The sequence below is a fragment of the Triturus cristatus genome, chromosome 1_2 (genome assembly GCF_964204655.1).
Source record: "Triturus cristatus chromosome 1_2, aTriCri1.1, whole genome shotgun sequence".
Taxonomy (NCBI): Eukaryota; Metazoa; Chordata; class Amphibia; order Caudata; family Salamandridae; genus Triturus; species Triturus cristatus.
In genome coordinates, this window is record NC_140580.1 from 399719404 (window position 1) to 399736385 (window position 16982).

The 16982-nt window shown below is 44.7% G+C and overlaps 1 protein-coding gene across 1 annotated transcript in view; it reads right to left on the reverse strand.

Annotated features, from left to right (window-relative positions):
- Positions 1-2416: 2416 nt before the first annotated feature.
- The window catches only part of ATAD1 (ATPase family AAA domain containing 1), a 183547-nt gene continuing 168981 nt past the window's right edge, over positions 2417-16982 (reverse strand). The window contains exon 10 of the mRNA XM_085605575.1: positions 2417-3450. Coding sequence (XP_085461701.1) covers positions 3333-3450 — 118 coding nt within the window. The 3' untranslated portion in view covers positions 2417-3332. The remainder of the gene's footprint in view (positions 3451-16982) is intronic.

Here is a 16982-nt window from a genome sequence, read left to right on the forward strand (position 1 = left end):
AATGGCTTCCTTGTTCACTTGTAATATCTAAGAATCGACTTTGACATCACAGGGGCATATCTGCTCATGCAGATATTTCCACACATGTAGTATAGTGCACCCTGCCTTCGGGCTGTATGGCCAGCTGTAGGGGGGGGACTTACCTATAATGCATGCAGTGTCTGCAGGAACGACACACTGACGTTCCTGCCATGTCGGGTCTTCACTTTTTTCTGCGACATTTCATGCAGTCTGCAAAGGCAGTTTGCATGCGGGTGCTGAGGGGTCCCTTAGGGTGGCACAATACAAGCTGTAGCTCTTAGAGACGATATTAAGCCTCCTTGCCCTTGGTATCAGGGGTACCATTTACTAGGGACTTACAGGGGGCGCTAAAGGCATTGCCAATTGCAGGAACAATTGTAAAGTTTTAGGGAAAGAGATCAGACACTGGGGACCTGGACAGCAGGAACCCAGTGCACTTCTGTCAAAAGTGCATGGAATACCAGGCAAAAAGAGGGGGGTGTGACCATGTCAGAAAGGGGCACTTTCCTGAATCACTTCCTTAACTTTTCTGCTGCACTCTCCATCTCCTCCATTGAAGTTTTCCTCTAAGTGGAAGTAGACGTGCAGCATGGTACAAAAATGTCCATCATCAAAGGATGTGACATCAAATAAGATATGACGTTAAAGACATAATTGCTCCTGGTACCACGATTAGCATCAATGAATTCAGTGGTTGATAACAAAGCTGGTGTATGGGCACGCAACTTCTCAGGAGGACCCAGGATGTATAGTTATATTCCTAACAACGTGATGGGACAGGCACGATGTCAGCCGCTGAAGGTCCTCTCTATGGCAGGGAGAACAAGTATCAGGGAAGTCACGTCACCACAGCCAAGGGCAGACTTGGTATAAACTTTCTGCAATCTGAGGGGGGATGAGATCTGGTGCTTTTGGGAAAAGCGTCTCATAAGAAAGACGACCTCACATTAGCACTCAGATTAGCGGAGAGTCCGCTTCAAGGAACAAAGTAAACAGTTTTCGTGGCTCTTTGTACTGTCTTTTAATTCATTGGTAATCCAGTATGATACATCTCATACTCAAATTAGGATATCCTTGTTAATAGGTCAACAGGTCAACATTCATGGCATAGTTTTTCAGATATCCCCGATGCATTTCGGGACTCTTCGGGACTGGCTCCTTTCTGTTAACCTACTGCTGACCGCATTCTGACCAGGTTTTCTTCTTTTTAAACACACACTGAGGTATATTTTCCGTTCTTTTCTTCACCATCGATCACGTAACGCTACGGCTTGTTAACTTACTAAACCTAACTCTTCACGTCCTGGACCTCTGCTCATTTTCTCTCTTTCTCTCACAGAAATACACCCCCCTGACGAAGGGCGAGTCCCGAAATGCATCGGGGATATCTGAAAAACTATGCCATGAATGTTGACCTGTTGACCTATTAACAAGGATATCCTAATTTGAGTATGAGATGTATCATACTGGATTACCAATGAATTAAAAGACAGTACAAAGAGCCACGAAAACTGTTTACTTTGTTCCTTGAAGCGGACTCTCCGCTAATCTGAGTGCTAATGTGAGGTCGTCTTTCTTATGAGACGCTTTTCCCACTTGCATACGTACACCTCTGAGGTTAGGAGGTGGTCTCACTAGCACCAAAGCAATTCACCTTGATTAATTAGTTTGTTCCCATTAACACTTGAGTGCAACCGTATCTCTTCTTTATCATCTGGTGCTTTTGCACATGGGATGGTTTCGGAATTCTACTCTACTCATTTTTTCGACTTGCACCTATTCAAAGTACATAACCTTCAGGCTTGTTTTTCTGGAGCTCGGGTAAAAGCCTTGGCAAAGCGCGTTCTTGCATGCCATGATCAGGATAAACGTAGTTAAGAGACATCTTTAGAAAATAAAGGTTTTTCTATCCACACATGCTGTGTAATGAGCAGTTTTCTATTAGGGCTCCATGAAAACAACAAACGTACTATGATATCACAACCTGATGTAGGGGAATATTCAGACAGTATAAGCCTATAAAATGTATAAGTAAACAATGCTGGAAAGTAAAAGACCACAAGTCCTTGGCAGAGTACTCTTTGAATGGTCCAGAGGTCACCAGGATAATTCTGTTTCTTGGTCTGTATTCCCTCTCCTACACGGGCATGGCTTATGCACAGTGCATGTTTTTAGTAGCAGAATTAAATCCCTACAAATTACAGTCAGTTTTCATGGCTTTCATCCAAGGGGTTTCATGGCAGATTGTGTGATATTAAACCCACGAGTTTCACAGCACAGAGTCCAGTGAAGTCGCATTTTCATTGACATCCTGCACCAATTACCATTTTCGGGAAAGAAAAATCAAGTGAGGGAGATACTGATTACTTGTCATTCATAAGCAAGATAAAATAAAAACCTTTCAAGCCATTTATTTGTGATGCAGTGTATAACAGAGTGGGAATGGACAGCCTGATGACAGAAGATCATATTTAAAGGACAACACACGCTATAAATTGCATAAAACTATTGTAGAATAAAAGGTACATGTATGAGATTTAAAAATGTACACTTTGCTAGTAAACACAATAAAACTTTTTCAAAATAAATATACATTTATTTATAAATGAACCACTGCTATTCTGCTTGATGAGACTAAACAGGTCAAAACACACATCCAGACTTAAGACACATTACATTATTTATACTGTGGCTCCTGTAAAGGGCTAGTTTACAAAAGGGTCAAGCCTTGCTAACTGTAGCAAATAAAATGCAAAGTTGTTTAAGTGATTTAAAAAAAAAATCCTGTGATTTACAGCGGTTCCAAAATATTCCACAAAGGATACCCCCCAAATGCATCATTTGAGAGACCCACAATGGACACTTAAGTGAAAGCCACTGGCTTTCTAACCAAGTAGAGCAATATCAAATATTATGTGCACAATAGGAAGAGTACCCAAATTCTCAGCGAATAACTGTAACATTTCTGAGTACTGCTAGCTTCCACATACATTTTTGGACTTTGTTGGGGTGATTGATAGAGGACTTCTTTATAAAGACCCTGGCTGGAGCAACAGCATACTGCAAACAGGTAAAGTACTATTGTGAATTTAAAGATGGCTATAATGTTTCACTCTGATCAGTTATCTGGGCCATATCCGCTTTATGGTCCAATAAATATGATCTAGAATTATTTTAAAAATAAGAAATTTAAACTCCCTTGTAATAGAGGTATTTCCTTCTTTGTTTAAGGACTTCCCTCAGCTTACACATTAGATGACCATTGGCCACAAAACTAATGCCAGAGTGCATGGGCACAAAAGACTTTAGCATCAATCCACGTTAACATGCATTAGAACGTTCTGAAATGTTGTGTCTTTGGATTTCTTCATTTTATCAATTGACTTCAAGAGATCACACTGCTGCATGGGTCGAATCTCATCATAAAAGCTGAAAAAACAAAACACATTCATAGTATCATAAATCTGCCCTAAGAAGATACTGAAATATCAATGTCAAAAGCAATCTCTCTATGCATCAAATAAAAAAAACACAATACTGGAACAATCTCCTTCCCTCCCAAATCAAATTTCTCTACCAGAAGGATATATGTATTGCAGAAGTGCTCCACAATCCCACGCATGCGCAGGGTTATTTGGACTAAGGAACCCAGGATGAAAAAGATACAGTTTCCATCAATTTATACCTGAAGACCAAAAAAGTAGCTCTCAACAGTAAACAGTGCACTACTGCAATGAAAGCTTTTTTCTGACAACAACAGTGTGACATGGGTGACTCACAGATGCAATGGCACTGGTAAAAAAAGACAAAGCAACAATCAGCAAATTCTGCTCCTAATAGGGTAGTAAAAATGATGGGGTTAGCGAGGTCATGTAAACCCCACGTGGCGTAAAGAATATTACATTCATTCAACCTAGAGATCAAATCCTTTCAATTGGTGGCCACTCAGGTGAGTAGCTGATTAAATGTTCGCCAACAAAGTGGTCAATAGTAGACGTAGTTGCGTATGTTCTATAATTAGTTGCAGACAAGTCATTTGTCGGCCACTTCAGCAGGATGAACGTTGTCATGAATTCTCGTTTTATGTGAGGAGGATTCCTCACTTCACAGATCTAATGAGTGACTGTCACTGTGAAAAGGTAAATGGCAAAGCATTTCTACAGTACACTTTAATGGCTGCCGACTGCTTCAGTTTTAGGACAGACAATGCAAGCAAAATACATGCGGGCACAATTTAATTTTCAATTTCTTTTCAAAAAACAATCTTTTGGTTTCAGATAAGATGAACACCGAACAGTTATTTGGCTCCGTGTAAGTGGCAACAAGAAATAAAAGACACATCCTTCTCTAAGCCAAAGTGAATAAATATCAATGAAAGCATCATCATAAGAGTTGTAGGACTACGGTGCGGTTTAACCGACAATAACCTCCTTTGCAGTACACAAACTATACTCAGGAAAAAACTGAAATGTTAAGCCAATCTTCATAAAAAAACTTTCTGGAATCCACAATTGCACAATAAATAATGTTTTATAACTTTCTGGGATTTATTGCAAAATATGCTTGCCAAACATACCACATAGAGAGCAACAGATTAGTAAGTAAAATTCCTAAAGTTCCTTACATGCTGTGATAATAAAAGATTCCTCAAAAATGCATTACTTAATAGCACGACATGGAAAAAAATATTCCAACTTGTCCTTATTCTCGGTGAACATGCATGACTTGGTGGTGCTGGAGACACGAGACTTTTTAATTCTTTTTGAGGGGGGGGTGAGGTGGGGAGGGGAGGGGAAGGAGTGTACACTGCACATACGAATTCCTGTATCCTTCAGCGCACTATTCCCTCCTCACCCAGTAACTCTTAGTTGATGCGGTTTGGTACCAGTATTGTGCTTAGAATCTCTTGACAAATTACCTCCATATAGCATATGTCTTGGACTTGCCTCCGAAGCTGTAAGCAAAAAGATGAGAAAAACCACACATTACGAGCTGCATAACTGGAGAATCTGGAGGGTGCATCCAGGCAATGTGCATCGGGTTCCAAGAAATTGTACAGTATCATCCTCTTCGTTGAGAAGCAGTACTGGTGGATCATGTTCATCCCTGCCAACAGTGGAACTTGGAAACCTCCTTGGAGCACATGGCCAACAGCAGTCCAGTCAAGGTAAAGGCAGGGCCCTTCTATTACAAAGCAGGCAGGCGCAAGATCAGTCATACCTTTTGATTGAAAGATGTAACCACTAGTTTGGATTACTGGGGGCACAAAAAGAAAAAAGGTGGACAACTGTTGCTTAATACTTTGACTTTTGTGATCAAGTTGTGGCATGGAGGGGGGCGTGGCCGAGCCAGCCAAGATGGCAGACGTGAACTGCTAAAGCTTCGTCCGCCAGCCCATACATCGTCAATTCCCCTGGCCTGGGGACTACAGTAGCGACTGCTGGGGGGTTTAATATACAGGGCTGAGGACCCCCCCCCCCTCCCCAGCTCCTGGTGGCTGCCCCCGCTGGGGTCTGCCACTACCCCCAAGCACAGCGTGGCTGGGCCTGGTGGCAGACGGACTCCATCTACGATGGGGCTTTTTAATCCGGGGTCGAAACCCCGGCTGAGGAGGCTGCAAAATGGTTATATCCTGCTCCTGCACGGCGTGCCTACCGTGGCTGCCTGGGGGTGGACATGCCGAAATCCCCCAATAGATGCCCTGCCACGGCCCATAACGACCTGTAAAGCGGAGCTCCTGTGAGGCCCAGCAAATGTCATGTGAGCCGCTGCAGCTTTGAAGGCTGAGCCCCCGTTCAGCACTGTCCCGTCTCCCTCCACACACCCCTTACTTGCCTAGGCTGTCCCTGGAGACTCCCAAACTCACAACTCTGGCCTGAATATCACAGACTTGACTTCAGGGGGACAATTATCCTGCCTTCATCTCTGTGGATCAACATTATCCTTCCAGACTACCTCAGACCCCCACTCGCCTACATGCCCCCTGAGGCAACCTACTCCGACGTCCCACGGCATGGGCAGGTTCTGATCAGCAGTGGCTGCCCGACTCAAACATTTGACTCGGCCCAGTGTCATTCCCGACACCTTCCCAGGCGACTCCTCTCACCCAGCACTTTCCAAACGAGGCCAAGTGCTAGCTGCCATAGAACACTGATGAGTTACGATGGAAATGCACATCAGCTCTTGGACCACGGATCTCAGTTTTCTTTGCGCCAATCACCATTTGGCCATCCTAAACCGTTGTGATGGACTGAACTACAAGACCGGATCACAGGACAGGGCTGAAGACATTGAAGGTAGATCACGTAGGAGAAATGTGTGCATCCTGGGCCTGTGGGAGGGGGTTGAAGGTCGTTACCCCATCCAATACCTCTAGACCTGGTTCAAACCCTTCACCCCTGCATCAGAACTCCCTTAGTTTTTCATGCAGGAGAGAGCGCATAGCGTGCCTTCACGCCGTCACCCGGGATTCTCTCCCAGTCCTATGTTATCTAAGCTCCTTCACTTCAAGGAACGGGACACTATCCTCAGGGAGACTCGCTGAGCGGGTCCGCTCAGGCTGGAAGACAAGGTGATCATGCTCTTCCCGGATTGCACCAAAGTGGTCCAACAACAAAGATCATCCTTCTGTGGGGTCAAGTGTTGACTGCGCCTGCAAGGGTTCCAGTACTCGCTCCTCTTTCCAGCCCGTCGCAAGATCACTGCAAATGAAACTACCCTCTTTTTCACCGATCCGAAGGAGGCATGGAATTAGGCAGAGCAACAGTATGGTCCTCCAGCTCCGGAACACAAAATGGCTTCCTCTTCCTTTCCCAAATCAAGACAAAAGAAGCATAATTGATCCCGCATTCGAGGTACCCAGAGTCTATCCACGGCGGAACCCCTTGAACCTAGAATAGATCATTGCGGATAGGCAGCGGGCCCTGCATGCTGCTGTGGACATTGTACCTAACAACATTACCACTGATGACGAAAGGGCCCCCACCTATTTACAACTGATGACGACACGCTTCTCTCTGATGACTCTAGACAGAGCTCCCCGTGTCAGTTTGAGATCCGACATCGTACACTCATCTGAATCAGTTGTGGAGTTGTTTACAGCCATTTCATGCTATGATTGTTGGAGCGCACCATATGTATAATGACACTACACTATCCAACACACCGCGCTCCAACTACAGGCACTCTCTGATTCTCCCCCTTTTCTCCCTGGCAGCTGCTGCACCCACTGCTGGCCCACATAATTTTGTAACAAGAGCACTCCCATCTTGGGCCCCATACCCTGTAACTGCTTGACACCCCCTCTTCTTCCGAATTTTTCTTGCTTCTGTTTAGGCATACTGTAGTTACAATAGGCCCCACCTGGTAATATCACCCAGTTTCTGCTAATCCAATATCCTGTACCAGTCCTACACCCCAAACACAACATGGCAGATTCTCAGCACTCACCCAAACTACGTGAAGTTAGCAGAGGCACAACCTAAATGATTGAAGCGAAGGCCTCCCGCCCTCCTTGCAATTTCCTATATTAGTCACTCATTATGCAGACTTCACATGTCACAATTAGTCTTCTGGCACTGAATGTGCGGGGTATGCAAACTGCTTGCAAGAGATACACCATATATTCTTATGTCAAAAGGCTGGAAGCATGTTACGTCCTGATCTGGGTCAGGCCTGGTGTTCCTTACCAGGTCTTATGCACTACCATTGACACTTGAGGCCGTTATGTGTTGCTGTAGGGGCACCTCGATAGTCCCCCCCCCTGCTCCTTGGTAGCATTTATGCTCCCAATTATGGTTAGAGAACGTTTTGGATGTCCTCTCCTCTATCATCGCCCATAAAACGGCATCTCCCTGGACACTTGGCGGAGATGTTATGTTAATTTTAATTAGTAAGGTGCAACAGCTAACCAAAAAGGGTTTACCTACGCTTTAGATTTCCATTTAGACAGGTCACATCCTCCCCTTCCGAGTTCCCCCCACATGCACAAACAGCACAACTATCCTGTTGGGCAGGGAAATTGTCTTTGGTGGGCGCTTAACCCTACCCATAAAATGTACTCGTTTTATTCTGTGCCCCACAGCCTTTATGTGCGCCTTGATCGCTTTCTATGTTCGGCCTCATTAGCTCCCTTCTTGCCCTGCCTCAGGTAAACTTGGGCCGCGTGATTTCAGATCATGATACGCACTATATAGATCTTTGTTGGGCATCCCCTAAACCACTGATACCTACCCGTGAACTTACTTGAAGACCCAGTCTTCCATGAGGAACAGGGAAAACATATCCGCCATTAATTTATGCAGAACCATGGCATAGCCTACACGAAGATGGTGGAATGGGAAGCATATAAAGTAGTGACGCGGGGCTGCTGCATAAGATGGATGGTAGGTATGTGTAGAACCCTAGACTGAGAAATCAAAGATGCGGTAACCCGCCTAGCACAGTTGAGTAAGGCGGCAGAACAGGACCTCGAGAAGGCCACACAGCTAGCCACCGCGAATACCTCATACACCCAACTCTTGAAGCACCTCAGTCATTTTAATTTCACAGCTCACACAGCTAAATTTCATAGGGAAGAGGATAAATTCGGCCAGCTCTTAGCATGGCTAGCACGAAAAGACACCAACCCACATCCCATAACGAAATTGGTCCTACCCACAGGCACATCCATCTATGCCCAAGAGGACATACTGCAACTCTTTCACACCTTAAACTCTATGCTGTACCAGGCCCCATCTGACTAATCTGAGGACTACTCACATGCTTTTCTTGCGGTCATCACTCTGCCCCGCATTCCCACTGCGACTACAATTGCTTTTAAAATACTGGGCAAAATACTGGCAGATAGTTATGCCCAGGTGCTCCCCGATCTCGTTCACATACACCACAATGGGTTAGTCCCAGGACGCAGCACCTCTCAGAATATTTGCTGGTTGGGTCATATACAGGACCACGTCAAGAGACGTTACCCACAAACGGCATGCCTAGTATCAGACCTGGAGAAGGCATGCGATTCACTGGCGTGACCCTACCTCTTCAAGGTCTTGATCTAATTTGTAGTTGGGCCATGACTCCTCGCGTACACTTGGCTCCTCTACACTAACCTGACCGACTAAGTCCACCGGGGCGCCTCATTTCAAGCGAGCAGGGGCACCAGACAGAGGTGCCCTCTCCCACCACTGCTCTTCGCCCTAGCGATGGAGCCTCTTACTGTAAGCCTACGATGTGAGGGCAATGGCTGCAGAATAACCCTAGAATACAGGACGCACGCAGGGTCCCTGTACACTGACGACCTACTAATTTATTTGAAAGCATCACCTCTGATCTTTCCCCGCTTCAACATACACTAGACTAGTTCACTATAGCCAATGTTCTTTGGGTAAACTGGGATAAATTGGTCATAAATCCACTGCACCCTGACCAGCAGCCCTCTTCACTGGCAATCCGTAGCTACTGCAAATGCAATTCTGGCGACCTTTGCCCTTGGCCCCAATAGGTAAAATTGCCATAGCGAAAATGATTATCCTACCCTGCCTGCTCTACCACTTTACTAATCTTCCCATAATCCCACCTCGCATTTTCATCCGGGAGCTCAGCTCATTATTGGGAGATCTTATCTGGGGCAATAGATGACGCCGAGTGGTGCCTAGCAAACTGCAGCTCCCAACAGATCCGGGAGGGTTGGGCCTCTAGTCACTTGAAGCATATTTTCTGGCGGTACAGCTACAATGGCTCTCACGCTGGATAGATGGGCGGTATGTTGGGAGAGACCTGTGGCATAGACAGTGCCCTGCCCTCTCCGGCGATCCACCGCCTCATCCTTCCAAAAACAGTGCCCGCCCCTACAGGTGGTAGTGGCTTGGGATTGCATGACCAGAACACATTGCATGTCCCCGACAACCCTGGTATACGCTCCTACATTGTCCCCGGTTGGTCTCCCTAGATTTCCTAAGACCTTCATCTGCTGCAACCTAGTCCCCTGTACGGAGCACTCCGTTTTTACAGCTGGGAACCTCTTCCTTAACAGTCAGTTCCTTACGTTTGACCAGCTAGTAGCAAACTATGATCTACCCCAGGGCAAATCCTTCTTCATCGGTAACACACTCACCCATGTCGAACCCTATGGAATGCTGAAGAACCAGAACCTGCAACGCACTCCGTGTTGCAAATGATCCTTATGATGGACCCTGGCCATCACCTTATTACTTGGCTGTATAACGCCATTCGCAAACTGACGATGCTTCTCCTAGATACCTTACGACACAAATGGGAGGAGGAGTTTGTGCATGCATTGTACAATAAGGAGTGGGAAACTGCCATAGAATTCCCGTAAAAGGTTTCCCGTAACTCACGCTTTAAAAACCTGCAACTCTGCATGCTCCATCGCACCTACTTCACTCCGGCCCAAATGAACTGTTTCTTTCCACAAGCAGATGCACATTTACGCTGTCAAGCTCTAGGTGTAGACTTGCAACACATGATATGGTCCTGCCCAGCCCTACACCATTTTTGGAAAAGAGTACATGACACGCTATGCCAAGTCACGGAGCTCACTGATGTACACACATGGGAGGTGTGTAGGCTGGGCATTTTTAGATTCGGGCTGGACTGTTCCCATGAGGGACAGGGTCAAGACTGATTTGCATATGGCCAGGTCTAAACTGGGGTGGCATGGTGAGCAAAAAAACGATGGATTTAGGCCCAGATCTCTGTACTGGGGTGAATGTATGACATTGTTCTGCATTCTGTCCAACTGTTGTTTGGGCATTTTTAGATGGCACAAATTTCACAAGGTGCACACTCGCTTCACCTCCCTGGTGCTCCTCCTTGCCAAACGTACCCTCATCCTGCCCTGGCACTCCCTGGCAACTTCTTCTGTGGCTGCCTGCTATGGGGCGGTCTGCAAGAGGGGCGCAGCAAAGGAAGATGCCCTGAGGTGGTCTGGGGTCTCAGTAAGTAAACTGTCTCCCCTCACTGGGCCACCATTCTTTCTCAGTTTCTGCAACACACTAGAAGCAATGATCTCTCTCCGTAGCGGCTACTACGCATAACCCGCACCAGTTACTGCCTACTGTAACCCCATTTATCTTTGCTCAATCGTAACGGGCTGCGTCACTCCCTCTCCACTGACGGATCCTGCCCACACAGCCACTGTAACTCTGTCTCAGATGGCTTAGCTGATATGGAACCTGCCGCACCCCTACACCCACCCTCGCTTATCCCCCGCTACCTGAGATAGTATATTTCCCCTTTTGTTGTGTACACTTGACAAACCCTTCGACACCTACACAAACGCATGTTGTATAGCGCATAGCCTCCAGTGTTCTTACCTGTTGAACCTACAAGCTATGCTGTTACTTACGTGTGTACAATGCTTTCATCATATTACACTGTAGACTGTACCTTTTCCTAAATGTTTTTTAAAAACCAATAAAGAACTTTAAAAAAAAAGCCGTGGGATGGAGGACCAACCAGAACCTACAACGAACGAACGGAAGCAAATGCTTCGCATTTTGACAGTACATTTTTTTCATCAGCACCTGGGAACCAAATAACCACCATATCTGAATCTACTCCTCAGCTTACATGTTACAAGAAGACAGCCAGCTGGACCTATGAGAAGATGCATTGTTTTATTAACAGTGTTAATGGAAGGGGACTTTGAAGGGAAGTGAGGGACTGAACATCAGTTTATGCAAACTAAACCTACCACTGGGCTTATTAGTTGAAATTGATAGTAATTAAATCTCTGCCGACTTTGAATCTATTGTTTAGCATGAGTTTTAATGATTAGAAATCTATCACACTGTTGGAACAGCCTTACTGTCATAGCGAAAGCTCGTCAAAGAAAATTTACAGAGGTGCACATCTTTCATAAAGCAAACAACCTAAATTGTTGCTGGCTAGCAAGTTGCATGGTAGAGACCTGTATATAGAGTCTTACAATGCTGTGCACATTTCGTACATAGGTGATTTAATTGCTTTTGAAATCCCTGGGCTCCGAGTCGCAGGAGTGAGACCTCAAATTATGCATTCCTAAGAAACACTGGGTCTCTACATTTGGTTGTGAGGAACGGGATACTGTTTTAATTTTATATGTTTATTAAACTGGTAGTATATTGGAACTATATAACTGAAGGATACCATTCTGGGAGATATTGGTTATACTAGTCTTTATATGGGCAGTGCATTTTGAGTACCGCAAGCAACATTAATTAGGACAGTACTAATAATACTCTGTTTGATTACTGCTATTTGGCCAAATATGTACGTAGAGATGATTCTTAAATAACTTTTATAATCGCCACAAAATGGTCATCCTGAAAATGTCAGAGACTCTCACCATACAATAAACACGTAAGGTAAGCAATTTATAAGATTAGCCTGTCTCCCAAGAAGAGCTCTCTTTAATAAAGCAATTTGTTTTGGTGACCAGTTCGCTGCTCCTTTATTGCCATTAATACATTTGATGGATTCCCTATTGTCTTACTTTGAGGGAGTTGCTTGCGGTACTCAAAACAAAATGCACTCCCCATATAAAGACTATTATACCAATGTCTGTAAATCAATGACCTCTCGCCACATTGTCTTTGCGCAATCCGGCAGCAAACTTAAATCAGGTGATTCAGCGCAAAGAAGATGAAGTAGACCGCTCGCACAACTGCTTTCCTTGCTCCTGAACATTAACTTTTGGAACATGCTAGGTAGGTGCAAGACTCTGCACTAACAGTTCCTTTTATGAAGTACATAGCTTTAAAGTTTTGGGTTTGCATATATGGTTGAGATAATTATTGTGAATGCATCATGCCTCTGTTTGATGATTGCCAGTTTCACATGTTCCTTATAGCTCTCTATTGGAAGCAGTTGTAACGAGGGGCCGGGACGTAAAAAGCGTTCGATGATGTGGGAGGCATGCTGCGATGAGGGGGTGGGTGGATGGAATAGCCCCCTCGGAAAACAGTAAATGTGTCGAGATAAGGACAAGATTTACAGGGCTGTTTACTGAAACGGCTCTTGGAGCATCAACATTAAAGAAACAAAAAGGGAACCAACCCAAAACATGGGCTTAAAGACACGGAAACAAGCATTGGCATAGCCGATAGGTCTCGCTTTTGGAACCATATAAGTATTTAATTATGCAGCACAATAGCCTTGGTGCAACAACACCTGTTGCATGGCTAAACACTTATAAGGTCCAAAAGGCGAAACCTACAGGCTATGCCAATGCTTTTTTTTTTTTTTTTAGGCACCAGGAGAGCGATTGCTCAGTATCACAGGATGTTGAGCCGGAGCCAGGACTCGACCCTGGTTCACTAGCTCCGACGCGGCAGCTCTGACCATAGCGCCAAGGTGTAAAGCCCAATTAACAGAGAGTGGCACGCTGTCCATCAAGGCCGCCTGCAGCGCCGTCCTCCATAATTAGCCAATGGGAAGGGATGTCCTTAACCCCGTGCTGGGGCCGGTGTGCGGTCACCTCCTGGTTTCATTACCCCTCTGACAGCTCAATGCGCCGGCATTTGTTCCTGCGTGGCGCCCCCGTCCAAGAACACACATCCGTCAGCGCGGGCACCCTGGAGCGGATGACATCTGTGTATTAATCAAAAAGCATCTCGGATCAGTTCTGCTACATCACCGAGCCATGCTGGTGTCAGCCACCGGCAGGCAGGACTAGGAAGCTCCGACTCGTGGCGACTGCACTGGACCCCATGATGATACATTCCCAAAAATATCAGGGCACATGGATTTAAAGACGTGGGGATTGTTTTTAAAAAATAATAAACTTAAAATGTATTTCTAGACAAACTGTAAAAATAAGAAATAAAAGCTTTTTGTAAAAGGCATTTAAATAAATAAAGGACTACTAAAACAAGCACGGCTAAAGCAAATAGGACTCACCTTTTGCCAGTGAAGTACAGCACCAACAAAAAGAAAACAAGCGTGCGTGCCTCGCGCTGAAAGTAAAAAAAAAAAACTAGCTTGACGAGGAGAGGAGGCGGCAGCATGGGGACGGGAGAGAGGAGGGGGCCTGCACCTGTTTCCCTTGCGGGACCGAGCAGGAACCATCTGTTAATTACAAACAGATGGTTTCAAAGCTCGCTCCCACAAGGGAATCACCAAACATGCACGCGTTGCCATTAAAAGCAAAGCAAAGCTTGCACGTTTTTGCCAGAAAAAGGGAATAGATTACTAAAGGTCTCCTCCTATGCAGCACATGCGCGCTGCGTAGGCGAGACCTAAAAAAAAAGTGCATACACAACATGAAATAGACATAAGGGAAGGGATGCAAGTAACAGGCATCTGCCCTGTGGGAGGGAGCAAGACACAAGAGAGCGACAAAAAACACAGATTACCCACATAGAAGCAAGCTTTTGGGAAGGACATGCGCAGAAACAAATATAAAGCAATGGGATGTAAGCCCACAGAGTGGATGCAGCATGTCTCGAGGACACAGCGCATGCGCTGCCTAGGTGAGGCAGTGCACTAGTTTCCAACTGATGGAGCAGATGAACAGACACCAACAGTTTTGGTGTTCATTATAAGATTGCACATCTCGATAGGCACATAGTTCTAACGGAGATGGGAGAAGTAGAGAGCTGCCTTTCTGATGTCCAGTTTTCTGAAATTCAGTAGAGACCAAGGATACAAAGGCAATTTTGTAAAGTGTAAAAAGAAACAGTTTTATATCTGCATCTAGGGCCATGAATAATGCAATATTGAAGGGTGTTTCTATGTGTGATGTCCATACTGTAACAGGAAGCAAGGGAACGCTTAGGGGTGGTGGGCACATTAGTAAGATATCCCCATCGGTGCTCGCTGCATCACAACATAGTGTTAGCTTGAGAGGGCCACAGATTCCACCAATTAGATTTAAACTGTGGTATTGGCCTACTGTCCTGTCCCTTCAATGTCCTAATTCCAGTACAGGTTAGTGTGGTAGAAACGTTGACGTTTCGACCCAGAGTGTATGATGAAGGCCAATTGTTCCTTAGAAAGGGGCATTTTTCAGGATGGAGATGGGAGCAACCTCTAATATCATTGTACAGAAATCAGTGCAAATAGCAACAGAGAGAAGGGCCCGTAGGCTCCAAACCAGGGGAGACATTTCTACCACACTAACCTGTACTGGAATTAGGTCCTATGTTTAGACAATTTTTTGGAGTCTATAACTCAATATGGATTATATAAAATGTGTCAATAATTTCCAGACAGGTTCTAGACTTAGAGAAATTTAGATAATTTTTTCTAGTTTGTTCTTTGTATTCTTACCTTTTCAACCCTATCTAATTGACGAGCACTGTACCCACCACTTATCCCCTTGCACTTACCTTGGAGCAACAGCTCAATTTGTTCTATTTGATTTTTACTTTGATGCTTAAATGTACCAATTGAATAACAAACTGGTAATAAATAAAAGGAAAAAATGAAATCTATTCCTAGTGGCATGTATTCTTTGTTTTTGCTTGGGTTTAAAAATTTGTGAGAAAAGTAAAAAAGTCTCTTGAAGAATTATTGTTCTCTGCTAGGACCACCTGTGTCTTTTTACATATACTAGCCAGATCCTACGGATTGTTTTAGGGTCTCTCCATTGTTTGTAATGGTGGGTGACAGCAGAGGCACTAAAAGTGATGTTATGTGGGAGTAATCCAGTGGAATATGTAAAATTCGAGAATTATGTTTCCGTATGAGGGAAATGGAGATAAACAACCTCCAGAACCCAATGCCTGGCTAGTGTGCCTTAAAATGGCTTCTACCCCAGAACTCATTCTTCACCAGCATAATGTATTCATTGGTTATACTTGCTACTGTACTGCGTGTGTGTCAGGTTCACTTTAAATCAGACCGGTGTGTCTGCTAACTTGGTCAGTGTGTAGTTGTGGCTGGGATTGCAGGGGCATGACAGCTGATAGTTAGGGTTGTTCAAAGGACGATGCTGTTACTTGAAAAGATAAATACTTCATCTTTGCTTCAAAGTGTTTAACTGGCATAATGCCCTTCAGAGATCCATGTCCTATAGGAAATAATGAATTCTAAGAAACAAGAACATCCTTATTAAGTTATATTAATTGGATTTTTGGAAGTGATTGGCAAATACATTTGATGGCCCTGAGAATGCAAGAAATCTCGTGTAACACGTTTTCATGATTGCAGTTGTTACTACTGTCTACTGTACAGCTTTACTCTTGGATCAATGCCCTCGCTTGTTTTTTTTTGTCAGCATGTTATTAGTAGATCAACCGCCATACAGACCGACCAAAGGGTTTCTGACTTTGTAGTTAATCTACAGTAGACTGAAGTGTATGTTAACATGAATCCCTAAATGAAAAAGTGGATTCCCCGCGTATCCAGAATCATTTGGGCCATGTTTAATGTTGTTCCGTTTGGTAACTTGAGGACATAGACACAGATGTTTACAATTGCACGAGTGGAACTACCAAAACACATATTGTTCCACTGTTGTTGAAACTCAGCATTCCCGTAAGAGTGAGAAGAAAGTAAGAGTGAGAAGTGAGAAGCAAGCGAGGAGTGAGAAGCAAGTAAGAGAGTGAGAAGGTGATATAGGTCCTAGCAGGTTAACTCTGTTCAAGAGGAGCCATTAGCACTCTGTGCCTTGTTCCCAGCTTTACACTGCACACTGAATGAGAAAATAAGAATACCAGATACAAGTATATCTGGGTGTACAGCAGAGTTTAAAGCTAAGGACAGGAATGAGCAATTGTAGGTTCTGAGGGGAAGGGGCGAGCAGAGGACAGGACTGAGGAGAGTACTATTCCAGCTATGGGGATAAGCTTATATTATCTGGCCCAAAGCCTTAGTTTAATGGTCCTGCAAAATGAGAGGTGAATACAGGTGAATTTCCAGCATTCAAATGCACCCGTCATTCCATCACCATACTAGAATAGCAGCCTTAAAGGAGCTCACCTAAGGTACAGACAAAGCCAAGAATTAGCAAAACAAAAAAT